This window comes from Hyla sarda, chromosome 6, assembly GCF_029499605.1.
Source record: "Hyla sarda isolate aHylSar1 chromosome 6, aHylSar1.hap1, whole genome shotgun sequence".
Lineage (NCBI taxonomy): Eukaryota > Metazoa > Chordata > Amphibia > Anura > Hylidae > Hyla > Hyla sarda.
In genome coordinates, this window is record NC_079194.1 from 136,629,754 (window position 1) to 136,642,113 (window position 12,360).

Consider the following 12,360-nt stretch of genomic DNA (forward strand, 5'->3'; position numbering starts at 1 on the left):
ATCAAATCGGATGTGTGTAATGGATCCGATTTTTTTTTATGGAAGTCAATGGATCCGACTTTATATACGATTTCATACGATTTTAAGTTATAAAAATCGTGTACTCAGGTCGGATGGAGAAATTGGAGAAATGGTGATGTGAATGCAGCCTTACAGATTCTTCATCCACAAAACCACAGTAAATCACAGTAGAATATGTTCTGAAAACACCATCCACATCTAATGGACATTTTCTGCATCAATCTTTAAATTTACAGTTCACTGTGTTGTTGAAATGCCAAAGACTTCCCTGCTTCAATATATTGGGGCAAAATACATGAAGAATTGCCCAGATTTGGGGGGAAAACCATCATCTGTGAACTATGGGTGATACTTCTTGTGTATGTTATTTCTCTATACGATGTCCACGATTTGATGCGGCATTCACGCCAAAATCTGACCTGTGTGAACAGGTGCTCTGAACTCTTCTAGTAATTTCCACAGTATAACTAATAAATGACTCCAGCACTGCTCAGGGTAGCACACTGCCAGTACCCCAGCGGATACACTGATTAGAAGGGTCATCTCCACACAGGCACAGTGGCTCATATGATTGACGGCACAACAAGCGCCTGCCCTCATTAAAGATGGCTGCCTTACTTCCGCATTCACGGCAGACATTCCACACTATGAATGGACACGTCACAGCCAATCAACAGTCGACAAATATCCCGCATCCGCTCTTGTCCTGTACTACGCGTCAGCCAATAGTAGGATGGGACGTGTTACGGGCAGTGACATCCAGCCAATCACTGTGTGCGGCGTGGAAACGGCCAGCTCTGGCTGGCCAATGGAGAGTGAGCGGGGGCGGGAGGAGATTGGTAGGAGAAGCGGGGCTGGAGTTGCCGGTAAGCGCAGTGTGAGGACAGAACGGTGGCTGATCCGCTATGAGGACTCTGTGCGCTCTGGCTGTAACCGGCATCCTGCTCGTCCTGCCCGCCCCGGGCCAAGCACTAAAAGCAGGAGAATGCGAGGGTATGTGTAAGGGGGCTCAGGAGGAAATAGGGGGCCTAGAAGGCTTAGAGGAGTGTGTAATGGCAAATAAGGGGCTCACATAGCTAGAGGTATGTGTGATACATAAGGGGGGGTCCCATTGTAGGGGGGTGTCTGTAATAATGAGGGGTCACATGGTGGGTGCTGGTAATTATGAGGGGGTTGTGTTGTTGGGAGGGTGGTGGTAATGATGACGGGATTATGGGGGGCAGTATTGTGATGTTAAAGGGGTACTCCCGTGGAAACTTCCCCCCCCCCCCCTTTTTTTTTTTTTTTTTTTTTTTTAAATCAACTGGTGCCAGAAAGTTTAAACAGATTTGTAAATTACTTCTATTAAAAAATCTTAATCTTTCCAGTACTTATTAGCTGCTGAATACTACAGAGGAAATGGGTTTTCTTTTTGGAACACACAGCTCTCTGCTGACATCTCTGTCCATTTTAAGAACTGTCTAGAGTAGGAGAAAATCCTGATAAAAAACATATGCTGCTCTGAACAGTTCCTAAAATGGACAGAGATGTCAGCAGAGAGCACTGTAGTCATGATGTCAGCAGAGAGCTCTGTACTCCAAAAAGAAAACAATTTCCTCTGTAGTATTCAACAGCTAATAAGTACTGGAAGGATAAAGATTTTTAATAGAAGTAATGTACAAGTCTGTTTAACTTTCTGGCACCAGTTGATAAAAAAATATATATATATATATATATATATATATATATATATATATATATATATATATATATATATATATATTTTCACGGGAGTACCCCTTTAAAGAGAATCTGTCATCAGTATCACAGGCACTAACCTATTGGTACATGCTTGTAGTGCAGGTGACACTGATAATAATACTTACCATGGACCAATCTGTGCCCTCATTGGCCTGTTATCCTCCTTATTCAGGCAGCCGGCTTGGTGAGCAGGTGGCACTCCTGGGGCACACCCGTATCATTATCATAAGTCTCGCCCACACTTCAAGCCTGTAAAATGGTCAGTACGGGTGGCACTGATGACAGGTTCCCTTTAGGGTGTTTATACACTGTGCAGTTCGGCTGGCTGTCTAAGGTGTATGGCAGCCTCCCGACTCTCCACTGACGGATGATGTTGGTAGAGAGAAGGGTCGGACAAGTTGGATTTTCACTGCTTAACCCTATTTCTGGGAGGGTGCTAGAGGATTCTGGCTGAGGCTTACCCCTCTCCTCCTCATAGACAGCACATGAATGTTCAGCCGTGCCAAACCTTTGTGTGTATGATGAGGTCGGGACAGATAACTGTCACTCTGCTGACAGTAAGGGTATATTCACACTGCAGAATGCCCTGTGAACATTATCATCTGTGTGAATGAATCTTCCGCCAGACCCGTTCACACGTCCACCGCTGAAATTGTTCAGCGCAAAGAAAGAACGCGTTCGTTCTTTGCACAAAATTCCGCAAGTACTCCATGGCCGTCAATGGTGAAGGCGCAGTGCCCCGCGGTCCTACCGCCAGAATATCTTCAGTGGCGGCCGCCTGACGGAATCTCCATGAGTGGAGATTTTGCAGTGTGAACATACCCTTAAAGGGTTTATCCAGGTAAGTTCTTCTACAAAGAGCCTGTCTTCGGTTTGTGTGTGCTATTACAACTTTATTCACGTCAAGTTACACCTCTTATAGGTCTCTTTATGGGTTCTCTGATGAAAAGTGAATGATCTGAAAGCCAATCCTAAATGCATAAATGAGTGTGATATGTATGTTCTCTTGGGGTGGTCATACATTTTTATTAACGTTCCTTCCAAGAACAGCACCACTCCTGTCCTCAGGTTATGTGCGCTATTGCAGCTCAGTTCCATTTAAAGGAAATCTGTCACCTGAACTAACCTGTGGGTACCGACAAGTAGTGCAAGTGACACTGGTGACAGCGGTACTTACCTTGTCCCGTTCCGTGGTGGGGATCACCTGTAATCTCTTCCGTTAGCTTCGCTCTGGGTACCGGCTTGGGGCACAGGCGGAGCTTAGTGACTTCACCGCTGCTGTTCTCTCTCAGCGAGACCCAGCAAGGAGCAGCAGCGGTGAAGTCTCTAAGCTCCGCCCATGTTCCAAGCCGCTGCTGTTCTTTCTCTGCTGCGTCTCCCTGTGAGAGAACAGCAGCGGTGACGTCACTAAGCTCCACCTGTGCCCCAAGCAGGGTGCCCGGAGCGACACTAACGGAAGAGATTACGGGAGATCCACGGAACAAGGTAAGTACCTTTGTCACCGGTCTCACCTGCTCTACTTGTCGGTACCGACAGGTTAGTTCAGGTGACAGATTTTCTTAAAATGAAACTGATCTGCAGTAGCGCACACAACCTGAGGACAGGAGTGGTGCTGTTCTTGGAAGGAACTAGCTCCGTTTTTCTAATCCTGTCTGACCCCATTTAATGAAAATGTATGACCACCTCAAGAGAACATACACATCACACTCTTATTTATGTGTTTGTGGATGGCTTACAGATCATTCACTTTTCAGAACTTGTTTTCTAAGCCTTTGACTGGTCATAATACAATCGTCTACATATGAACCGATTCTGTGACATCTTCACGGCTGATAACAGGGTCATCCATACAGACCTGTCCTGACCCCACTTATGGTCAGTGTGGCACCTTTTATTTTCCTTTACACAAGAACACTGCACTATACAGGGCATGAGGAGTATATAGTAGTATTACTAGGTGTTCCAGTCATCTCCCTATTGAGCTTTGAGTTGTTGTTTTCTGGTTCTGACTTCATGTTTGTTCCTTGCAGTGTGTGTATCGTTTCTCGGCCGCTTCTATCAGTCAATTAAAGAGAAGAATGTGGAGTTCACACCAGCCGTGGTGGAGAAGGAGCTGCAGAAGTCATGCGATGCTGCCAAAGGGAAAGAGAATAGATTTGTACGTACGGTGTCAGTGTTGTGACATCACTTATATTAAAGTCATGGAAGGGTTTGTATGAATTATTTTAACCCCTTAAGGACTCAGCCCATTTTGGCCTTAAGGACTCAGACAATTTAATTTTTACGTTTTCATTTTTTCCTCCTCGCCTTCTAAAAATCATAACTCTTTTATATTTTCATCCACAGACTAGTATGAGGGCTTGTTTTTTGCGCGACCAGTTGTCCTTTGTAATGACATAACTCATTATATCATAAAATGTATGGCGCAACCAAAAAACACTATTTTTGTGGGGAAATTAAATTGAAAAATGCAATTTTGCTAATTTTGGAAGGTTTCGTTTTCACGCCGTACAATTTATGGTAAAAATGACGTGTGTTCTTTATTCTGAGGGTCAATACGATTAAAATGATACCCATTATTACTAGGGATCGACCGATATCGTTTTTTTTTTAGGGCCGATACCGATAATCGGTGCAGGTTAGGGCCGATAGCCGATAACTTATACCGATATTCCGGTATAAGTTATCGACTATTTAACCCCCTGCGACACCGCTGCAGATCATTGGTTTAAAGCGGGCGCTTTAAATCAATGATCTGCAGTGGCTTTTGCGGGGCCATAGGCCGCCACCGCCACCCGCGTCTCTCCCCCTACCTGTCAGGGTGGTCCGGGCCATCCATCCATCGTTCCTGTAGTGTCCGGGGGCGTTCCGGGTGGAGGGTGAACCTGTCCGGGCTGTCCTTCTTCTCCGGCGGTCATCTTCTCCACTCCAGGCAGGCTCCGGCCTAGTACGCTGCATAGACGCCCCTGCGCAGCGACGCCCCTGCGCAGCGACGCCCCTGCGCAGCGACGCACCTGACGTCACGGCGTAGCGACGTCTATGCAGTGTACTAGGCCGGAGCCTGCCCGGAGTGGAGAAGATGACCGCCGGAGAAGGACAGCCCGAACCGGTTCACTCTTCACCCGGAACGCCCCCGGACACTACAGGAAGGAAGGATGGATGGCCCGGACCACCCCCATTACGGGTAAGTTTAATTATTTTTATTGACTCGGAGGGTGGGGGAGGGGCCCGACCGGTATAGCGGTATGGGCAAAAATCCATACCGGTATACCGCCCAGCATCACGGTGGGGGGTGGGCCGGGGGTGCGGTGAGGCGGGTCGGGGGGGTGGTGGTTGCGGTGCGGGGGGCGGGGCATTATCGGCTTATCAGCAAGATAATTGCCAATACCGATAATGCCCAAAATCGTGATTATCGGCCGATAATATCGGCCATACCGATAATCGGTCGATCCCTAATTATTACATACTTTTCTATTATTGTTGTGCTTAAAAAAAAATCACACTTTTTAACCAAATTAGTACGTTTATAATCCCTTTATTTTGATGACCTCTAACTTTTTTATTTTTCCGTATAAGCGGCGGTATGGGGGCTCATTTTTTGCGCCATGATCTGTACTTTTTTTTGATACCACATTTGCATATAAAAACTTTTAATACATTTTTTTATATATTTTTTTTTTTTATAAAATGTATTAAAAAAGTAGCAATTTTGGACTTTTTTTTTTCTCCGTTCACCGTACGGGATCATTAACATTTTATTTTAATAGTTCGGACATTTACGCACGCGGCGATACCAAATATGTCTATAAAATTTATTTTTTACGCTTTTTGGGGGTAAAATAGGAAAAAACGGACGTTTTACTTTTTTATTGGGGGAGGGGATTTTTTTTTACTTTTACATTTTTTTTACACTTGAATAGTCCCCATAGGGGACTATTGATAGCAATACCATGATTGCTAATACTGATCTGTTCTATGTATAGGACATAGAACAGATCAGTGTTATCGGCGATCTTCTGCTCGATCTCAGACCAGAGCAGGAGACGCCGGGAGCCGGACAGAGGCAGGTGAGGGGACCTCCGTGCGGCGTTCTGAATGATGGGATCCCCGCAGCAGCGCTGCGGGCAATCCGATCAATTATTCAAATCGCGCACTGCCGCAGATGCCGGGGTCTGTATTGATCCCGGCACCTGAGGGGTTAATGGCGGACGCCCGCGAGATCGCGGGCCTCTGCCATTGCCGGCGGGTCCCTGGCTGCGATCAGCAGCCGGGATCAGCCGCGCATGACACTGGCATCGCTCCGATGCCCGCGGTTATGCACAGGACGTAAATGTACGTCCTGGTGCGTTAAGTACCACCGCACCAGGACGTACATTTACGTCCTGCGTCCTTAAGGGGTTAAAATGATCTTACAGACAGTTACCATTATATATCAATATGCTGTGCTATTTAATCCCCACTGCATCTAATACCACGTGCCTGTATATCCATGTCACCTATACAGTCAATATGACCTCAAAGTATACAACCTTAGACCAGCAAGGCCAGTGACTGACTGCGGTTCAGGCAGGTTTACAGAGATGGGGGGGGGGGGGGGGGGGGGAGATTTATCAAAACTTGTGCAGAGGAAAAGTTGCCCAATTGGCCATAGCAACCAATCAGATCACTTCTTTCTTTTTGCAGAGGCCTGGTTAAAAATGAAAGAAGCAATCTGGTTGCTATGAGCAACTTAGTCAAATTTTTCTTTGCACAGGTTTTGATAAATCTCCCCCATGGTCACTGGAAGACACCGTGGTGGGCACTACAAAATCCAACAACACTCACTTGGGGCTTTATTAAATGGTTACTGCACCCCTAGACATCTTATCCCCTATCCAGAGGATAAGGGATAAGATTTCTGATCGCGGGGGACCCCACGATCTCTGCTGCCGCACCCCAGACATCCGGTGCACGGAGTGAACTTCACTTCCTGACAGATGACTGGCAATGCGAGGCGGAGGCTGGTGACGTCACGGCCATGCCCCCTCAATGCCGTTCTATGGATATAGTCATAGACTGGCATTGAGGAAGCATGGCCATGACGTCATGAGCGGGGCATGGCCGTGACATCACCAGCCTCTGGCGCTGCACCTAAACGAATGCTGGATGCTGCAGGGAGATCACGAGGGTCCCCAGTGGTGGGACCCCCACTATCAGACATCTTATCCCTTATCCTTTGGATGGGGGATAAGATGTCTAAGGACGTAGTACCCCTTTAAACTATGCATGTTTCCACCTTCCTAGGTTCTTGCATACAGTCTTGGTGCTCAATCCCAGTAGTTTATAGTAATAAGCATAGCAGTTCCTTGGTAGAAAATGATGGTAAGATTTCATTTATTTTTTTTTTCAGTGCAGCATAGAAACAGGGTATAATGACGGACAAGGACATGAAAACTTTGACTACAGGTTACAGCTGTTTCACGTCCTCCTCGCACTTCAGACCATGGTCTGGTGAAACATGAGGATCGTGCACAGCAGCTGTAATTTTGCATCCTTATCTACCATATATATATATATATATATATATATAATATAATATGCGCTGCACTGGAATAAAAAGTGTTTATTTGCACAAGAGATGAGTTCTTACCATCATTTTCTATCATGCAATGGGTATGCAGGCACATTATTGCTGCATCCATCCACGTAAACAAAGCTGCTAGGAGGACCAGAGTGATGGTGGCGGACGCAGTGGGAATTAAACAGTACAGTACATCTCATTTAACCAGGATAACAGGCTGTAAGAAGAGCTTGAAATATTTTGGACAAACCCTTTCATGGTTCGCAGACTCTATCATTTTGAGTGATTATATTACTGCCTATGTGAATTCCATACACTCTACATTCCTATTGCCGACCCCCTGAATTTCACAAATTTTACATTTTTTGGCTTATGGTTTCTTCCTCCCCACCTAAGACCCATAACTTTATTTTCCTAGTCCCGGCTGCTCTGGCTGTAATCACATCCCTTAGCTTGATTGACAGCCCTCGTCACATGCAGCTTCCTAAGCAGATGGAGCGGAGTGATGACGCAGAGTAAAAAAAAAATAATAATAATTTAAATAAATGTGAATACGCTCCTCCCCTAATAAAAGTTTGAATCACTTTTAAAATTTTTCATATTTTTTTTTTTTTTTCAAATAGTGTAATCAAAAATAAACAAACACACGTGGTATTGCCACATGGGTAAATGTCCAAACTAAAAAGTCACATCAAAGCAAATATAAGAGAGTTATAGGGGTCATATGATGACCATTTTAAACATTAAATTGGGTGTTCTTGTAACCGTATAGACCAGTGGTCCCCAAACTGTGGCCCTCCAGATGTTGCAAAACTACAACTCCCAGCATGCCTGGACAGCCAACGGCTGTCCAGGCATGCTGGGAGTTGTAGTTTTGCAACATCTGGAGGGCCACAGTTTGGGGACCACTGGCATAGACCTACAGAATGAAGCTAACGGGGAGGTTTATCAAACTTTTTTTTTTTTATCATTATTTCACCACACAAATTATATATATTTGTTTCCCTGCAGATTATGTCATAAAATAAGTGATGTCATTACAAAGTACGATTGGTCACGCAAAAAAACAAGCCCTCATATGGGCCTGTAGGTGCAAAATTTAAAGCGTTATGATTTTTAGAAGGGGAGGAGGCAAAAACGAAAGTTGGCCAGGTTAAGGCCAAAATGGTCTTTTAGGGGTTAAACTGGTGTTTTCTGACCCTCCTATAACGTCATGTAACTTATCTGTCTACAGAACTGTATGGAGGGCTCATTTCTTGCACCATAATCTGTAGTTTTTATTGGCACCGCTACCATTTTTATGTGGAATGTGACTAATTAAACACACTCTGTTTATGCCACTTACCTTCCATTTTCTTTAGCATTATCTACCCTTGTCCTCGATAATGCATTTTGGAATAGGTTTCCTCTACTGGTGGCTTCAGGCAGATTGAATTGTATTGAGTATCTATTGCTGTGTGAAGAAAAGTAGAAGATTTGTAGGAATTTAGATAAAAACAGTTAGGGTCTATTCACACGGGCGGAATTTCCACTTGCAGAATTCCGCCTCAAATGGAAGCCCAATAGACTTCTATGGGATTCCACACTTCCGAATTTCCGCACCAATTCAACACAAAATCTGCGCAAGCCAGAAACCATCCAGGGAAGCGGAATTGGTGTGGAAATTCCGCCCATGTGAATAGACCTAAGGGAATTCCTCCTCAAATTAAAGCCCATAGACTTCTATAGGATTCCACACTTCCATTCATCCTTCTAAATTTCCACTAGCGGAAATTCAGAAATGGGAATGGGAATAAGGAATCCCATAGAAGTCTATGGGCTTTAAAGGGGTATTCCAGGATTATAATTTTTTTGACTATGCTACAGGGGCTGTGAAGTCAGTGTAGTTCATAATATAGTGTCTGTACCTGTGTGTGACGGTTTTCTCACAATTCTTCTGTGATTTTCACCCCATTATTTAGTTTTACCAGCATACAAAATGACTGTCTCAGATTTTTCCCAGCTTGCAATGCGGCCAAGACCGGACTCGCTAGTCAACTGATGACAGGGAGCCTGTCTGCTTCAATGGGTGGAGGGATCGCTTGGTGGGAGAGAGATCAATCTGTAACTAATGCAACAGCTGTAGGCACCCTGATTGAAAACCACAGGTCTCTTGATGGATGCAGCTCGTTTCTGTTTCAATGGGTGGGGTGGCTGATGTGTGGGAGGGAGGAAGATGGAATTGTGCGATTTGTAGTCAAAAAAAAAAAAGTCAAACAGGAAATGCCAGTTCACAAAAAGCTTGCCACAGTGTTATGGTAATCTCACAACATAGCCATTTAGCCACAATAAAAGCGCAGATCCTTCCTAAGCATGTCCATTACTGTCTGCCAGGTACGTACCAAAATCACCTTATGGTGGAGAACCCCTTTAATTTGAGGCGGAATTCTGTTTGCTGAAATTCTGCCATGTGAATAGACCTTAGGGTCTGCTCCAATTCTGCTTCCTTGGGTGGTTTCTGGCTTGTGCAGAAATTCTGCATGCGGAAATTCATAAGTGTGGAATCCCATAGAAGTCTATTGGTCTTCCATTTGAGGCGGAAATTCCGCCCTTGTGAATAGACACTAATGTTGAAGGGTGGCCATTCGCTAACAAAGGGTTCATGGCCAGATGTGTCTTTAAATAATTGTGATGTTTCAACAAGGTTGAGGATCTCTGGATGTCGTGACCTCTATTTATCATTCTCTGCCTCTTTAGTGCTATTACATTGGAGCCACCAGTGATGCGGCCACAAAGATAACCAATGAGGTTTCCAAGCCATTAAGCCACCACATCCCTGTCGAGAAGATCTGCGAGAAACTTAAGAAGAAGGACGGTCAGATCTGTGAGCTGAAGTACGGTAAGTGTAGCTTAGGGTCAGGTTCCATTGGAGGGGTGTAGGAGCCCAGGTCACAGTATAACCTCTCCCTTCTATTCTTAGACAAACAGATTGACCTAAGCACAGTGGATCTGAAGAAGCTTAGAGTAAAGGAACTGAAGAAAATTCTGGACGACTGGGGTGAGACCTGCAAGGGCTGCGCAGAGAAATCTGACTACATCCGCAAGATTAATGAGCTGATGCCCAAGTATGCCCCCAATGCAGCAAACGCACGGACGGACCTCTGACCCCAAGGACTCCCCTCACGGACTCCTACCCTGACCCCTGTGCCAGTGCTCAGACTGAATCCTAGTTTAATTTACTTTTTTTAAAATATAGATTTCTTTTCTGTTATTTTGGAGGATCCCTGGGTACCTGAGGACAGTGAAGGATGCAGTTTACTGTATATTATTCCTCTCTGAGTGGTATTTTTTCTATGAAAATAAAAGAATCCACTCTGTTTGCTACTGAGTGTATCATGCCCCCAGGCCCGTGGAGAGCAGCAGCAATGTTGCACTGTTCCTGCTTGTTTCTTCCCTGTACCTGATCACACAACAGCTTGGACAGGCCTGTCTACCTGCCGACTGTTTTCACTGTGTAGCTTTATCCAACAATTACCGGCTGGACGTTATCATCAGTATTTCATCGCACAGCAGTGACGGAGATGAAGTGGTATATGGGGAAAAGGCTCTGCATATCTATCATGGGGGATCCTGTGTGTTATTGGAAGATTCATCTCCACCGTGTTACTGAAGCCTGCACAGCAATATTCTTATAGAAGCAAAAATAAAACTGTATTTATGAAATTCCCAGGACTGCTGATCAATGGTATCAGCTAAACAGTGGTAGAAACACAGCACTTTGCCACATCCGTTCATTATACAATGTGATGAGAGCGCAGCAGAGCAAACCCTGACACTAAGTGCGGTTTAACTAAATGTTGTACTTTACATATCATATACTGATGTCATACACTCCAGTCACACCCAGAGCTACTTCACAATTTTGTTAGTGCCAGGATTCCATCAGGCACATATGTAACAAGTGAGCAGAGATCCCATAAAGCACTGTCCTCATCAGACCATTGGCTTAGTGATTTTTCACACACAGAACCAGCAGGTGGCAGCAGCGAGGTGTTAGGTCCTGCAGGATGAGAGCAGCAAATATTAAATTCATCTCTGAATGTTACTAAGCAAAGCATTTCTTCAGTTACCAAGGATGTATGAGGATTCATTGTAAGCTCTCTTATGCTGACTATTTATTGTAAGCCACAGTTTATTTTATATCACAGTCTGTGTGAAGTTAACAATAAATTTCACAGTATCTGCCTATGCTGTTGTACATTTGCTCATCTTCTATTTTCCCTTTTGATCAAATTATTTAGCTTGATAATTGCATTGTGAGGTTACACCTCAGAATTTCCTTCTGCACATAGATTCTGGAGCAGCAAATCAACAATTATTTTTTTACACATTTTTTTCACAATTTTTTTTGTCCCTATAGGGGACTATTACATACATTCATTGTATTACATACACTGATCAATTCTACGCCATAGCATTGATCAGTGTTATTGGCACTCCTTAACTAATGCTTGCCATGTCTGGTTGCAGTATAGGAGCAACTATCAGATGGCACGGTAAGGGACCCCCTGTTGTCCCCTCAGCTGATCGGGACATCGCAATTTCACTGCAGTGATCCCGATCAGCATCCCTGAGTTAACCAGCAGTTCATTTCAAGACTTTCAGATGCCACAATCAAACGGTGTCTAAAAGGTTAATCACCGCGATCGATGATATTCAGCATTAGGCTGCATTCACACTAGGATTGCAGCCTACGGTTGCCGGATCCGGCTGGGGGAGGGGAAAACCGGGCGCTCCCGTAATCCAGATGGATCGGCGCTGATATCCATTCTCTTTAATGAGCCGACTCCAGTCACTCCGGTCGGCTCATTTCTGCCCCGTATCCGGTTTTATGACCGGACCTAAAACAGTAGTATACTAACGGTTTTAGGTCCTCACAAAACCGGATATGGGGCAGAAATGAGCCGACCGGAGTCGCTGTTTGACTCTGGACGGCTCATTAAAGTAAATGGATTTCAGCGATGGTTCAGCTGGGGTATGGGAGCACCTGGTTTTCCACT

The 12,360-nt window shown here is 44.8% G+C and overlaps 1 protein-coding gene across 1 annotated transcript; it reads left to right on the plus strand.

Moving 5' to 3' along the window:
• The first annotated feature begins 730 nt into the window (after positions 1 to 730).
• Positions 731 to 11,563, plus strand: MANF (mesencephalic astrocyte derived neurotrophic factor). Its single transcript, XM_056528343.1, has 4 exons — positions 731 to 1,014; positions 3,792 to 3,919; positions 10,058 to 10,199; positions 10,281 to 11,563. The coding sequence occupies exons 1-4, from the start codon at positions 927 to 929 to the stop codon at positions 10,463 to 10,465; spliced, it is 543 nt and encodes a 180-aa protein (XP_056384318.1). The 5' UTR covers positions 731 to 926; the 3' UTR covers positions 10,466 to 11,563.
• Positions 11,564 to 12,360: the final 797 nt, after the last annotated feature.

Excerpts from the sequence above, each read along its gene's own strand:
- MANF (XM_056528343.1), top strand. The coding sequence starts at position 927 with ATGAGGACTCTGTGCGCTCTGGCTGTAACCGGCATCCTGCTCGTCCTG. Across the intron at positions 1,015-3,791 it reads AAAAGCAGGAGAATGCGAGG|TGTGTGTATCGTTTCTCGGC; the intron begins GTATGTGTAAGG and ends TGTTCCTTGCAG. Across the intron at positions 10,200-10,280 it reads GATCTGTGAGCTGAAGTACG|ACAAACAGATTGACCTAAGC; the intron begins GTAAGTGTAGCT and ends TTCTATTCTTAG.